At 42.8% G+C, this 14,677-nt stretch overlaps 1 protein-coding gene across 1 annotated transcript; it reads right to left on the bottom strand.

Annotated features, from left to right (window-relative positions):
• Positions 1-3,316: 3,316 nt before the first annotated feature.
• On the bottom strand, positions 3,317-11,935 carry chn1 (chimerin 1). Its single transcript, XM_061088978.1, has 7 exons — positions 11,684-11,935; positions 10,087-10,171; positions 7,079-7,252; positions 5,723-5,800; positions 4,884-5,021; positions 4,029-4,134; positions 3,317-3,488 (listed from the first exon to the last, which is right to left on the bottom strand). Exons 1-7 carry the CDS (start codon positions 11,933-11,935, stop codon positions 3,317-3,319), a joined length of 1,005 nt encoding a protein of 334 aa, XP_060944961.1.
• Between the last annotated feature and the right edge of the window lie 2,742 nt (positions 11,936-14,677).

Below are 14,677 nucleotides of genomic sequence, written 5' to 3'. Positions count from 1 at the left end.
TGGCGGTCTCTTACTCAAAGCTGTGTGTTTATATCTGCTCTGCAAGTGAATAAATGCTCATCGAATGTGAGTGAAAGTGTTGACGTGATATCTGCAGGCGCTGGATTAAAACTGGACAACACACAATGCCTTTATAAAGATTAAGAGGATTAGAGTTTTCACATAAAAGGTTATGATGTGTGTTGAGTTATAAATACTGCATGATATAAATCCCAATATAAATACAGAAATGTTGAGTACACTGCATATTATTCCTTGAATTTGAAAATCCTATATTTTCATCATTTTGAACACTTAAACTGTATATGAAGATTCAGTGTTGCTGCATTTAATGTAATGGAAATATGTTAGCTTTTTTAAAAAATGCACTGTATACAGTAAATGTTACTCTTGTACGAATGTTTCATGTGAAATAAAATAACTGTGATTATTTCAAGCTTCTGTTGGCAAGCAAACACAAGAGAGAAAGGTCACTTATCTCATGGATCACAGCCTTTCAGATCTACTCTCATTACTGTGAATAAGGCACATCCACCACATCATACATTTTGTGACCATTAATTCACCGCGGTGTTATCACAGATAGAAAGCTCGATAGCTTCATTGGCGCGGTTTACCCCCTTTAGACTCAATACCTGATGTAGATGAATGCATGATATATTTAAAATGGCCGATAATGGAGGGGGAGGCTAAACGGTTGGATGAAAATCCAATTTTGCCACACAATCATAAGAGACAAGTCTGAATTCAGCGAACATTAACTCAGTGTGATGTGGTCACACAACCCAAGAGATTAAATGTCAAGAAGTGATGCGACTAAGATGTTCTGTGGGGGAATTGAAGCACAAAAACCTAAATGCTGGGGGTGGCCCAACGTGAAGATGCAGACAACACGGTATAGAAAAAACAAAATATATATGTCTGTCCATAATAATTCTACATAAAGTCATATGACATATGTCCAAATTCACTGCTGAGAAAAAAATGGGATTTAACACAAAATTTTGTATATGATAAACATACAATCCAAGCTAATCCATTTGAGCTTGAACAGTGTAGGGATCATGTGATACGCCACTGACGGCTGTGCGTGGCTGCTTTATGGAAATTGCCTGGAAAGACATAACCTTTGGGTAATTAAAACTAAAATGCATAAATTTGATGTGACATTGTTTGCACATACATCCAGTAATTAACAGTCTTCCCAGTGCTACATTGCTGCTGCCTCAGGTATTGTGGGTTTGTTTTTAATCACACACTGAATCAGTGTGACTGATGTGTTGTCGGGGGGGCTTGTGTACAGTCACATGACGTGTGGCTTTTAGGCACAACCTGTCATTATGAATATGCAGAACTGAAGGACTATCACTCTTATGTGCCACGGTCATTTTCTGGCCAAAGAGAAATATGTGGCTAATGTCAATTTTTTTAAACTACAATAATTATTATATACAGTTATATATTTCATTATTACCTAAAGCATAAGGCTTAGACTGAGTATGTTTGTTTGTCAACAATTCCCACAGAAGGACCAAAATCAACAACATCTCTTTTTACTTTGGAGCTTCCCTACACAGCTGATATTACAAAATCCCAAGTTTTTCTTTTTGTTGTTGTTTTTTATCCAGCTGGTCACCAACTGAGTATATACTGTATGTAGTCCTATTTACTTACTCATAGATTCAACCACCATTGTTATACTGTATAACAAAAATAACCTCTAGCTCTGACTGCACAGACAATAATTTGTTGTGAGGTAAATTTAGTATTGGTTTTGGTCTTTTCACACGATTTCTCCATGAATATAAAATATTGCCAGACTTACTTTTATTAAAATAAAAGCATATTGAAATAAACTGACTACATAGGCAGCATTACACCTGCACCACTGCCTCACTGCATCTCCATATCTGGAAAGAGTCTATTTGCACATGACTGTTGTTTACCATATGTGATATATGACATTCAAAAACTAAATTAGATAACAATAATTCCTTTTTTCTATATAAACAATAGAATAAATGATCATTAAAAATTTGAAGGCGGTTGCCAGGTCGATGGAACACAGACACATAGGAATGGTGACAACATGGGGATTATTTTCCCTTCAGCAGTTGGTGGAGACCAAAGTCAGAGAAAAAATACAAATTTGTACTGGACTCAAAATTTCCAAGTGGTCATAAACATGACTTTAAACATGCAGCTTGTCTCTGCTGCAGCCAAGTGGCCATCAAAAATAATGAATGCAGGTTTACAGTTCAGACGACTCAGAAAGCATTTGATTTTGTCAGAGTAAGGTTTAATAAATTAAAGTGATCATGCACAAGTTGTTTATAAAAAACATTACATTAAAAAAATTAAATTCACAAATAATGCTGTTTATAACAGAAATGTTACAATCAGGCAAATGTACCAGTGTGTACTCAGTAACAGGAAAGGCTCATTCAACTAAGCACTGCAGGTTACATAGAAACAGGAGATAAAAAAATACAGCATCATAGAAATTACCCCAGAACATTTTTTTTTTTACATCCAGCTATGCAACGTTTCACAGAAATACCTGCGCAGGGGCAGATGGGAATGTGAACTAAAACTTCTACAAAATCAGACAAAAGCAAAATCACAGCGCTACTCGATGTTTAACACATGCTGGGTCACCACTACAATGCAACAAAGACCTCGCACCATGCATGCTGGTCTGTCAGCTTCTGAAAAATCCCCCGACAAAAATGGGGAGACAAAGAGTACGTACAAGTGTCAGGTTCATCATCCACGCCCAGCACAGGGGAGGACAGATGTTGGGTCAGCACTAGTCCATACACAGGGCATTAAAAAAATGTATCAATAGATGTAAAAGCATAGACTGTATTTAGAGATGGATGATGCGTCTCCACTTCGCCGCCATTATCCAGAAGTGAAGCCAAAATGTCCCGGATACAAACGCTGCCATCTTGTGCATTTTGAGACAGAGTCTGCAGAGTGGTAATCGTGAGTCAGTCTCAGCTGTCAATCATTACATTTAATCCCGTTCTTACAGCTTCAAATAACAAATTTAAATCAAAAATAGAGAGAGAGAGAATCTATTTCAGATATTTTTAGTTATTCCATGTCCCATCCACTAACATGGATGAGGCGGGATATATGACCAACACTGCAGCCAGCCATCAGGTGGCGATCAAGCGATTTGGCTTTACTTTCGGGGGGGGCCATCTTGTCGTCCATCTTAATATACAGTCTACGTGTAATACAAACAGTAATCAAGTCTTTACACCAAAGAATGATTAGAGGGCTGTTGTATAAAAGTCCTGATCTGTGTTCAGAAGAGCACGTCTTCGTTCTTAATGAGCGTCTCCACCACCTGTCTCTGGTAGCGGATGTCGTTGAGCGCTGTGATGGCGTCCAGGTCCGCTGCGCACATGAGGGTGGGCGCGAAAACGATGGCCAGGTTCTCTTTGTTCATCAGGTTGAATTTCTCGTTCTGCGTCACCCTGCAAATATAATTAAGAGTTATAAAGTTCTAAGGACTGTATGAATCTTAATTGTTGAGGTCATTTTGCAAACTTATCGAAGGATGTTGTGTTTTTGTTTGTTCGACTTAATACCAAATTCCATGAGATTTTTTTTGGGGGGGGGGGGCTGAGGCATGATCCAAGAAGACACCATTACATTTTGGGGCATATTTGGATGTGAGGGTGGATCCTGGAATTTCCATTGCTTAGCAGGGTTAGGGTTAGTGTTTTTTTTATGCTTTCACCAATTTCCCAGGGAAAAATGCATGAATATATAAAACATTAGGTATATAAAGGGGACTGGTATCTATGTGTGTGCAATCTGGTGCGATTGGATTGGTCTATTGGGCCTTGGCAGTATGTGCTCTTCTAACTTTACCGTTGATCTACTTTCTGTTTAGATGTAGGATATAACGAAGGTGCTCTAGAATAGTGAAACAAAACAAAAACTTTAAACCAACCACATTTTCTTAAACCCCCTCCCTCTTATCATTTTCACACAGTCCCTTATAAGCTCACCTTTTTAAATGTGCCATGAGGTACTTGAGAGTTTCGCTGTGGGATGGCGGCAGCAGAGCCAGAGCCTCGCGGAAAGCCTCCAGCTTCTTTTCTGGATCTGTGAGCTCTGGGAAACCGAAAAGAGCAAGCTGTTAGAGAGGGAGGCAGGAATACACTCTCCGACCTCAGAGGACGCAATCAGAAATCAATGCAGTTATCTCCTGTGGGTGTAATAAAAGCCATTAGTCACTGAGTGGAAGTCTGAAGAAGCCAAGCTGCTTGATAGAGTTTATGCAAATTAGCCCTCTGCTCTGGAGTCTCTGGTTGTACACACTTTAGGCATTTTCAGACATGAACCCCGGATATATTATTATTGCATTTCGCATTTGAAGAAAGCAGCAGGATATTGTTCTGGTTTGACGTGGGGGAGGCAGGAGGCAGGACATGACTTGTATATGCTTATGTGAAAATAATGTATTTTTGTTTACATCACATCGATGTTGGAATCGTCCCTCATCACCAAACGCTCTCAAATCTCACTGTCTTTCTGTTTGGTGTCTGTTGCATGTTAGAAACCTCGTCAACGCGCCCATTCACTAGCGGTGAATCCTCCTGACAATATCCTACTTTATTCTCACATGGGCTCACTCAGACATTTTACTTGAGGGCTGACAGGTAAAGTCATGCAAAACCTGGAGTAACTGACTCTGATGTTTGCGTTCTCACATACAGCCCCTCCCGATAATTTCCGGAGAATATCCAGAATTCAGCTTTTTGTCACCACATCGAGTAAAGGGCATGAAGTTGAATAGCGACTGCTTGCCATCTTTAGTGGCATCAAAGACTAACACACTAATTTGTCAGGTTGGGACTCACTGGCAGCCTCGATGAACCTGGGGTAGGCGTCGTACGAGATGACGGGAACGGGCAAATCCCTCAGGTACAGTTTGAGTGCACCCGTGATGATATTGATGTCTTCATAGGCGTTCACTGAGATGTCTGTCTTCTCGCCATCTGTGAGGATGTGAGAGGGAGTAAGGAAGATATGGAGAAACAAATTGTCACACATAAAGTGGCTCACATCAGCACTTGCACATCACAGTGTGAATTGAGGAATGTGAAAAGATATCTCCTCTCACTCTGTATTTTGTATTTTTTTGCAGAGTAGCTGCTATCATCCGCCTGGCCTGTTTTATTCTGACTTCCCCTCGGTTATGCATGCTTTCCGGAGTGGGCCATGGCCTACTTGTGCTGGCAGACTGAACATCACAGTGCTGTGGGCTGGAATGACATTCTGTCATGGATGATATCCCACATGCGGATCCGGCTAAGAGTTTATCCCACTGCTGCAGGATTTTCTTACAGTTAAAATTCAAACTGCATTTGGCCGAGACAGGCTCGTTCTCACTTAGACTACTACTGAATCCCAAGCCACCGGAGGAGTCTTTTTTGTACAGCAGCATTTGAGGGAGTGAGAGTACGTCCAGGGTTTGAATCTCCTCAAGTCACCTCTGCCTGCCACTGAAACCCTGCGTGAGAGCGTCATGTCAGGATTGGATCTGCTCTCCCAGATGGACACTAATCCCTCACTAATGTGTCACTTTCTCATTAATCTGAAATGTTCTGTGTCCGTTAACATATCCATGCACGCAACGTCAATCGTGGGGTTGTTGTTCTGAGCTGACAGAAATCTATAACTCAAGGGAGACGTGTACCTTTGTCGAATGCCATCTTGACTTCCTCCACTGAATCGCTAAATCCAGATATCCTGTAGAGGCCTTCAGACTTCAGCCCTTGAGGAACAAACAAGGAATAAACAACCTTTCAGACATCGTCAGGGCTGTCAACGGGTAATGTAGAAAAATTCACCTGCACACATCGCCTTGGGTCATTTAGGGAAATCCCATTAAACGCTCTTAAATATGCATACGAAATTAAGGATAAAATGTCCACAATGTCACACAAAGGAACATCATGGGCAGATGCAAATAGTTTTCTGCATCACTGGGCAAAATAATAAAGACATAAATCAAACTTAGCCCCAGATGTACATATATTAGAGCGGAGACAATGAGGGAGCGATGAGTTTCCTACATAGCCGAATGATTTAAATGAAAGACAATCAACAAAGGCAGCAGGAAACGGACTAATGTATTCCTCATTACAGGTTCACAATTACCAGCAAACTCATCAGTCCTCCCAGTCAACCCCCCCACCCCCCGACGACCCCCACTAAAAAACATTTAGTGAGTTATAATAAAATAAGGCTTTTAACACTTCAACCTGCCCAGTATATATTTTTTGAGCTTTTACTGTAACTCAAACTAAACCAGTTTTAGCATAATAAATCCAGTGATAAAGATTACATTTAAATCCATTTTCAAATACATTTTGAAGGGGTTGGAAAAGATATATGTTGAAGTGATTTAATACAAAATTATTACATTTTCCAAAAATACACAATATTATAATAACTTTCTATAAGTTTTAAATCGTGATGTTCAAATAGGACTGGTTAAGTTCAGACACCAAGGTTGAGATAAACATTTTAAGCTTGAACATTCAGAAAACTATAAACAGTCTGGCCTCTGTCTGTCTGAGGTCATCGGGTTCCGTTCTGTCAGTCACATGATCTCCAAACAAGGAGTTTAGTAGAGAGAGACAATATCAATTTGTGAAAAATAGCTAAATTTGGTCGAAATGTTAGAAATAATCGCCAGTAAGAGACAAATGAAGTAAGTTATTCAAATGCTTTAAATTCATTGACATTTTACGCTCAACATAAAGTATTAAAGTGATTCAATTTCACCATCACTGTGAGTATTCAGTTGCCTATAAGATTATTACTGTTCTTTCCTTGCATAATTACTTCTCATCAGTTTGCAGCATTTCAACTAAAACCCTCAGTGAAAATCCATTTATCACATTACAGTAAATCAGACTGTAGTTTTAAAGCTGTTAATGCTTGTAATGTATTATATGAATGATATAACAATTTTTATCACAGTTTCAAACTGTATTTGAAACAAACATCAACCACACACACACACACACAAGTGTCCTGAACAAACCTCTGGACTCGATCTCTCGTATGCACATGTCCACCACCATGGGCCGCGTTGTGTTATAAGCTTGGACCAGGGTGGTTAGGTCACAGCTGTAGACTTTACGGATGTGTCTCAGGTCGGGCTTGCAGTCATCGGGGACCAGAGAGGAGCATTGTTTGTGGACGTTCAAACCACAATCTACAAAGAGAGACAGATGCAGCAGATTGAGTTCATGACTTGTCTGCGGAGGGAAATTTGTCAACCAGAAAATAGAGTCAACAGAATGATTCTGTCGGGTTCAGTCATTAAATCTCCGAGCTGCAGACTATTATGTAAATTTAAATTCAATATCAGGTTCATTTGGACTTGGTTGGGTGCTTTCGTGTGTGTGTTTTGGCTTGAAGAACAGAGCTAATTCCCCTGATCAATATTTGGCACCTGAATGTCACGAGACCACTGGAGAGAGCTTTCCCTCCACCATGCGTTTGACCTTGGATTCACCTTGAGCACTGGATGGATCCAAAGTCACCTCGAAAGGGCTATTTAATAATCACAGATATAACAAATAGTCCAAAAGGACCATTATAAACCAGATGATAAGTTATTGTTATTTATTTTCCTACTTTGAATAGCAGGCGAAAGAATTTAACAATTACCAGATAACCCAGTGAGGAAATTCAGTTTTCAACAATTTTTTACAGCTATTAGAAATGTAAATTATATCAATTAATTTCTGTGAGTAGCGCTTTAGTTGTGATGTCATGTGTAAGTGTCCCACACTGCGTTTTGTCTTTAGTCCCATTGCACGGGGCCCGAGGCTCCGCTGTACCAGTGCAGGTTTCACCTTGTGGGGAAAAGAGAAGCCTGTGGAGAGCAGATGCACGGGGAAGACTGCATCTCTGCTTTGTAACAGAGATGCATGAAGGGAATTAGAGGAACAGTGGAAACGCTGTGGCCTGGAGGAGGGACAGCGAGCACCGCTGCGCACGCTCTATTCTTCTCCAGATCCAGGCTCACACACAATGGCAGTGGAAGCAGCAGTAGAGGCGCTGCGGGCTACACTAGACCTAGTTTCCCAGACTAAAATGGGGCAGCTCTTCAAGCTCTTAGATCTTTTGATCTCTCTCCAAATTCGGAACCGCTTTTTTTGTTGTTGTTGTTGAACAAATGCCATGTGCGGTTTGATTCCAAAACCGTTAACAAAAACACATTTTGACCCTTTATAAGAAGTGATACTTTTCAACATTGAATAAAAATCGCCAAGAATCCATTGCCTCTGCAGGACCTCAGACTACATCGAGATTAATATGGGTCCCAGGAGAAATTCAGGCGGCCTGCATATATATTCACTGATGCAGAAATCTAATTACCTTAAGAGATGATTCTCTTAAGGATACGAGACAGGCAGTATAATAGAGGAGATCCTATCATCACGCAGGAGTCGGCTGAGCTCCTGGCGTCCATGTGAGCTCACCGAAGGCCCTGTGGGTCCCAGGTGGGGCGGGTGAGGGTGAGACAGGGGCCCAAGGGACACCAGGAGACAGGAGACAGGGGGATGCTGCTTCACTGCACCATCAGCTGTGTCTGTGCTGCTATGGGGTTGTGGGCGGCACCTCTGTTTCGTGGAGGTGATGAGAGGAGCTTTATTGGTGGCTGGCTGCTAATCAACACATCACCGCTGTGTCTGAGTTACCAGTTGAAACCGGTCTCTCTCTGACACGACCTGAAGACAAGGCACCGCTCGTGTTTTGGTCGGATGTTTTTTTGTTTTTGGTTCCTTCTTCCTCCAAAATATTTAAGTTAAATAGGGGTTGAGCTGCGTGACCCAGCTCTTTGGTTGAAACCGCCGTGTTCTAATGTGTGTGGAAACGCAGCTCTTTCCCCACGCTCCGAGCTCTGCTCCTCATTAAAGAGACATGCCAGCTTTGTTTTCCTCCATGGGCATGATGGGCCGAGGCTGGGGGGGCGGACTCTGATGAGGAAATGTGGCACAACAAGCTCAAGCAGAGGCTGGCTCTCTGGCACTCGGCCAAAAAAACAGTTCTCACATTCAAAAAGAAGAAAGGGGGCGGCGGAAAAGGACTTTTTTTGGTATGCAAATTTGATCATCATGTGAGTCCTCGCTGGCCTAGATTCTGGGAGCTGTGGTCGAGTCTGAAGGAATGGTGGTCTACCAGTGGAGGAAGCTGGGCTCCAAACATACGGAGGGCCCTTTATTTTGATTGTTGTCAGCTTTCAAAACCCAGACGTCAATAATTGATATCAGCGCTCCCTCAGATATGTGTGACACACTTTGTTTCATCAATAAAACATCAAACACACATCAGACTGCATCAGCGCTCTATTCAGGGAAGGGAGAGGAATTCTAAAGATGGATACGACCAAATGAAAATCTCTGGTTGACACGAAAAGAGACTTATATAACAGGACCTTTTCATTTTAGTCCCAGGACTGGATATGGAGAATATCTAATCCATCACCCAATGTAAAGAAATATTTACAAAGGCTAAAAATTATTTTTGAGTGTAGTTGTTTTTTTGTTTTTTTGTATGCAATAAGGGGCTCATTGTTTGTCGAGCTCGTTTGCTATTCGTTCCTCATATTAAAGAGACTGGAGCTTAAATGTATACAGCTTGTTATTGTCTGATGGTTGCGAGTACTCGTTCCGAAAAAGAATAATGAACAATCCTATATAACCAGTCACCATCGCTCCAAACCCATTATTCTGCGTGTTTGATCTGCACCATTCACAAACCCCATGAAGAAAAAAGTGGGTCAAAAATAACACTCAGCCTAAACGTATCGGTTGCATCACAGTTATAGAGCCACCACGTCCCTCAGACTATTATACAACCCATAATCCACAAGCCACTGTTGGGATTTCGGATTAAAATGGAATAATCCAGCACCAGATGCATTAAAAACCAAGTAACCTATATTCAGTATAATGCTCACTTTGTACATGAGGGAATGTTTTGACAGGATCGAGCAGTCCATGTAAGACATGTGTGAACGTATAGAACATCACGTACCGGCACATTTGACCCCCTGGGCCATCAGTCCCCACATGAAGCTGGCACAGTGCTCGCACCAGTGAGGCCCTCGGAAGGTGTGGACCTGCGAAAGAGAGGAGGATAGTGACAGACGTTAGTGATGAAGAGCGGCGTCAAAGCAGCGGGAGGTTTGCTCGACAGACACCTCATCATCCTCCTCCTCCTCACAACAGGCCCGAAGACCTGAAGGTGCTGCCATCTTAAATGAGGAGGAGGAAGAGGATGGTTGTTCACACAGATCCTCAAACTGACAACACTGAGGCGGGGGACACCGAGCACGGGCAGGCCAGGCCATTATGGCACAGTAGGGTTTTGACACTTGGTGGAAGTGGTCAGGGAAATTCTGCTACGGAGACAATGAGAGGAGCCGGGATGCTCGTGTGGAGCTGGGAGCCACCAGGTAACAACAGCTCAGCCAATCAGAGAGGCATGTGGGAGCGAGAGCGAGCCACAGCTCCCCCGGTTCTTCTGCACAAAGTCAATAACAGACACAGGCAGAGGAGACGTTTAGTATAAAAACTGTATTTTCTGTCGTCCACAACCCTGTACATGTGACCACTGTGTCAGGAAGAGTAATGATCAGTAATGAAAAGTAGTGATTTTCATGTTTACAGAATATAAACATGTAAATCACATCTTTCATATCTGGTCAATTTGTTATTTTTTTTATTTCATATGATCATATAATTATTCTTTATTCTGCTTTTGACCCATCGTGTCATGCATTTTAATAGGTAATAAAAATGTCTAAGTGTAGCTGGTTAGTGGATTCACTTAGAGTAATTAATATAAGAGGTTGGGATGTAAAATGGAGGAGTCAAACTGAAGTGTCGCTTTATAGTGTTGAATAAAAGCCATTTCTGCATAATCCAATTTAATAATTCAAACAGGAGACACAACACACTTCATATGTATGTCTCAAGCTTTACCATATAGAGGACGGTAAAGCTCAGTATGTTTATCCATGTGTTTGACATGGAGCTCACTTTGAAAAGTTTTGAAGTTAAACGATTTCCCCTACTATGTTATTAAAGTCTTATTCTGCATTTATTCTAAACTAACGCACATGTAAAACCCCTCCTTGGTTGTGGGAGCTTTAAAACACAGGAACTGATGAAAAGAGCAACATTCAGCACATGTGAGGGAACAAAGCAGCCGAGAGAAACCAGTGAGCATCAGCAGTTTGAAAGCCTTGAAGGTAATATTTCACCCCCTGCTCTCCATCCCATTAACCAGCCAAACCAGGAGAGTCAGCATGAGCCAAGCAGGGAAACACTCCTCCACTGTCTCCCCTCTCGCTCGGCCTAATCTGTCCATCTGCTGCTCAAAACCAACAGCAGTGGTCCACGGACCGCCCGACAGATTTCCTTTTGATGAAGGCTCACTGGACAGACCCAAACAGCTCTGTTTTTCAATCCCTCTTCCGCTCAGTAACAATCTGTCCCCCCCTCTGGTTCCATCTACCTCAAGGGAAGCCTGAGCAGCAGCCCTCAGGCCCCACATGACGAAATGAAATGAAATACTTATTGGAGATGCAACAGCTGACAAGAGTTCTTGGAGCGGATTCGGCCCTCACCTTGAAGTTGTGGACTTTCTCAGATCTGGGCGTCCGGTCGCTCTCCCTCAGTGTGGCTCTACGCACCAGTGAGGTGAGCTGTGAATAGGCGAAGAGTTTGAGTGGCTGCCAGAAAGCTGCTGGAGGTTTCTGTGGCCCCATCCTCATCCCCAGGGCTGCAGCCAGAATATCCTCCTGATTGGCCTCTCGCTTGGCCTTTTGCACCAGGGACTTCTCTTCCTTGTGAACCTCGTAGGACTCTCTGGATGGCATTCTGCTTCTGCTGCTGCTGCTGTTGTTGTTTCCGCCCCCCCAACCAGATGATGGAGCAAGCCCAATAGAGAAAAGTAGGAAAGATGAAGCTCCTTGATGCTCAGAGCGAGTCTGAATCAAACGATATTTCTTGCATTGTCCCAGTTAAACAGAGACATCACAGGGAAGCAATTCAAATGACAAAAAAAAAAGAGTCTGGAGTCCAAAAAAGAAAAAGTAAAGCAGTGGTCCTTAACAAATCCTCTCACAGCAGTGACAGTGGATCAAGTGGAGCCCTGTGTAGTAGGAGTGCCAGGTTTTATACAAAAGAGGAGCAGCTCTGGGTGCTCATGTGCTTCTCTGGGAATGTGTGTATGCAGATGAGCCGAGTGGCTAATCCTCTCCTCCCTGTGCAGAGCTGATATTCTCCCTGGAACCGAGACGGCACAGTGTTGTGGAGGGATGCTGCTGCTGGGGCAATCAGAGCGAGGGGGAGGAGCGCAGGGGGCGGAGCCTGTAGCAGCCACAGCAGATTAAACGCATCCCACCAGCCAATAGCAGCATGGATTGCACTGGCTGTATGGTATCCACTATGCACCCCGCCCCCCACACAACCATCTCTCCATCAGATATCTAAGCCACGGAGAGGGGGGGGGACTGCATGGTTAGGATGAACTGAGAGTGGGATGATAATGAGCAATGAATGAGTCATGCATCAGGAGTGGGCTGCAGCCGGCAGGAACTTGCGACAGCATTGGGCCGTTAGAGAAAAGAGAGGGGAGCTATTTTCAAAATCATGTTGCCACAGAAACCAGCCGGTGGACCACAAAAGAGAGAGAGAGCCAAAGCACACAGCACCCATGGGAACACGATAGGTCATCCATGTTAACCCAGTGCTCCAGCTTCCATTCAGATAAATATTTATTATTTGATTTTCAGCATCATCTGGATGAAAAAGAAATAAAAAGTCATGAAATAACAAAATAAAGAAAAACATAGAGGAAGTCCTTAATAAAATGGAATATTGCATTTGAATCAAACCATCCATGATTAAAAACAGCTTCATTCATTTATCTACCAACGAGAGTTTGAAATCAAAGTTCTCCCTTTGAGAGGATGCATGTGTATCTTTTATTTCTTAAAGGATTTTCCCTGAGTGTTTTTTCCAGATTATGTGAAACACTATGAATTTTTCCTTTGTGTATGAAACCTGCTTTGTTGTCATGATCCCTGAACCAACAAACAATGTAAATATAGCCCCAAAAGGAATCACAACATTTATTTCAGATATCAGCTATGATTCCAGTCCATCATTTGAAAAATCTATATTCAATGACACCAGCAATTAATCGCATCTTTAAAAAAATATAAAACATACAAGAAAATAATTTAGAAACAGAGGCTTTTTCTGTCTTTGTCTGAAGGTTCAGCTCCTTGATGTTCACACAAACACAGCGTTGTGTTATGTGTATGCAAATGAAGTATGAAATACAGCAGGCACACGGCGATGTGGGAGAAACGGATCTGCGACCTGCTTCTGCGTGTCACACTTCGAGTCAGATGTGATTATGCTCCCACGTCTCTGAGCCTGATTTAGACTCAGCTGTAAAAGTGCTGCTTCTCACCTTTATGGAGCACAGCAGGAGACGGAGTGACTGTACCGGCTCGCCTTCAGGAATCAATGAGGAGAGAACCTGTAATGTGCTGCTGCCCAACCCCTCAGCAGAGAGGTACCACAATGTATATGAACAGCGGCAGGGGGGGGGGCAGAGAGACGAGGAGGGCTTTGAGCATCGTTGTACTTATGTAGAAGGGCATTCGCCAAACTGTGATGTCTGACAGGAACATGAAAGATGGGGAAACGCAGGAGCTTCCCCGTGCAGCTTTGCTCTCCTCCTGCTCGGTGAAGAGTCTCTGCTCGGGAGGGCACCTGAGAGTGGTGGAGATAAAAGGACAATAAGAGCCTTTTATATGCACCGCTTCATCCACTCAGACCCCGAGCACTTTAGAGGGGCTGGCTGAGGCCTAATTGTGTTGCCCGCTGTTAAGTGCAGAATGAGCGCCTGACTCCCAGGATGTGGTTTGCTTTGAACGCAGCTCTAATTGACACTGATTGATTTGCTTGTTTCCCAAACATGTCCAGAGATGGGACCCTGGAGGACGGATGTATACGAGCGGTATCTCTTTACATCTCTGCAGCATCCGTCTGTGTCCGGCCTGGACATCTGAGCTTATCTGAGAGTTTGGCTCCTGCCTCAAGTAGGGGTTGTTCGGTTCAGTCTCACTATTATAAAGTTTTAAACTGATTTAACTCAGAAACTGGAACAAAGTCAGGCTACATCCACACTAGACTTTTAGAATGACTAAAGCTACTGGCCCCGTTTTAGTTTGAAAACTCCTGCACTGCATTTGAATCTGGTCGCCCAGAAACGGAGATGTTTGGAAACGATTACGTAGACTCTCACAAACGACTCACTGATTCTTCAGGCTCATATCAACTGGTCCAATTCCAGAAGAAAACTATTGGCACCAGCCTTAACTACCAGTATAGAACAAAACATAATCAATTACAAGTGTTACTGACTTTGTTGTCTTTGCTACTTATTTGCTACAACTATCTGTAGTGCAGGTAAATTGTGCAATCTACAATGATACAACTCCTTAAGGCCCGCACATGCTTCTGCAACGGCGACTGCAGCTTTTCACGCAGTTGGGACGCAGGACTCGTTGTCATTCATGGTTTTACAAGCGTTGCACGTGTTG

The sequence above is a fragment of the Limanda limanda genome, chromosome 16, assembly GCF_963576545.1.
Source record: "Limanda limanda chromosome 16, fLimLim1.1, whole genome shotgun sequence".
NCBI lineage: Eukaryota > Metazoa > Chordata > Actinopteri > Pleuronectiformes > Pleuronectidae > Limanda > Limanda limanda.
Note: the sequence above shows the minus strand (reverse complement) of the source record. Positions and strands in the feature narration are given on the sequence as shown.

Bases quoted from the DNA above. Each gene is read 5' to 3' on its own strand.
- chn1 (XM_061088978.1), bottom strand. From the start codon at position 11,935: ATGCCATCCAGAGAGTCCTACGAGGTTCACAAGGAAGAGAAGTCCCTG. The intron at 7,253-10,086 runs GTACGTGATGTT...CTCTCTTTGTAG, and splicing joins CCAGGGGGTCAAATGTGCCG to ATTGTGGTTTGAACGTCCAC. The intron at 5,022-5,722 runs GTACACGTCTCC...ACATCCTCACAG, and splicing joins CAAGATGGCATTCGACAAAG to ATGGCGAGAAGACAGACATC.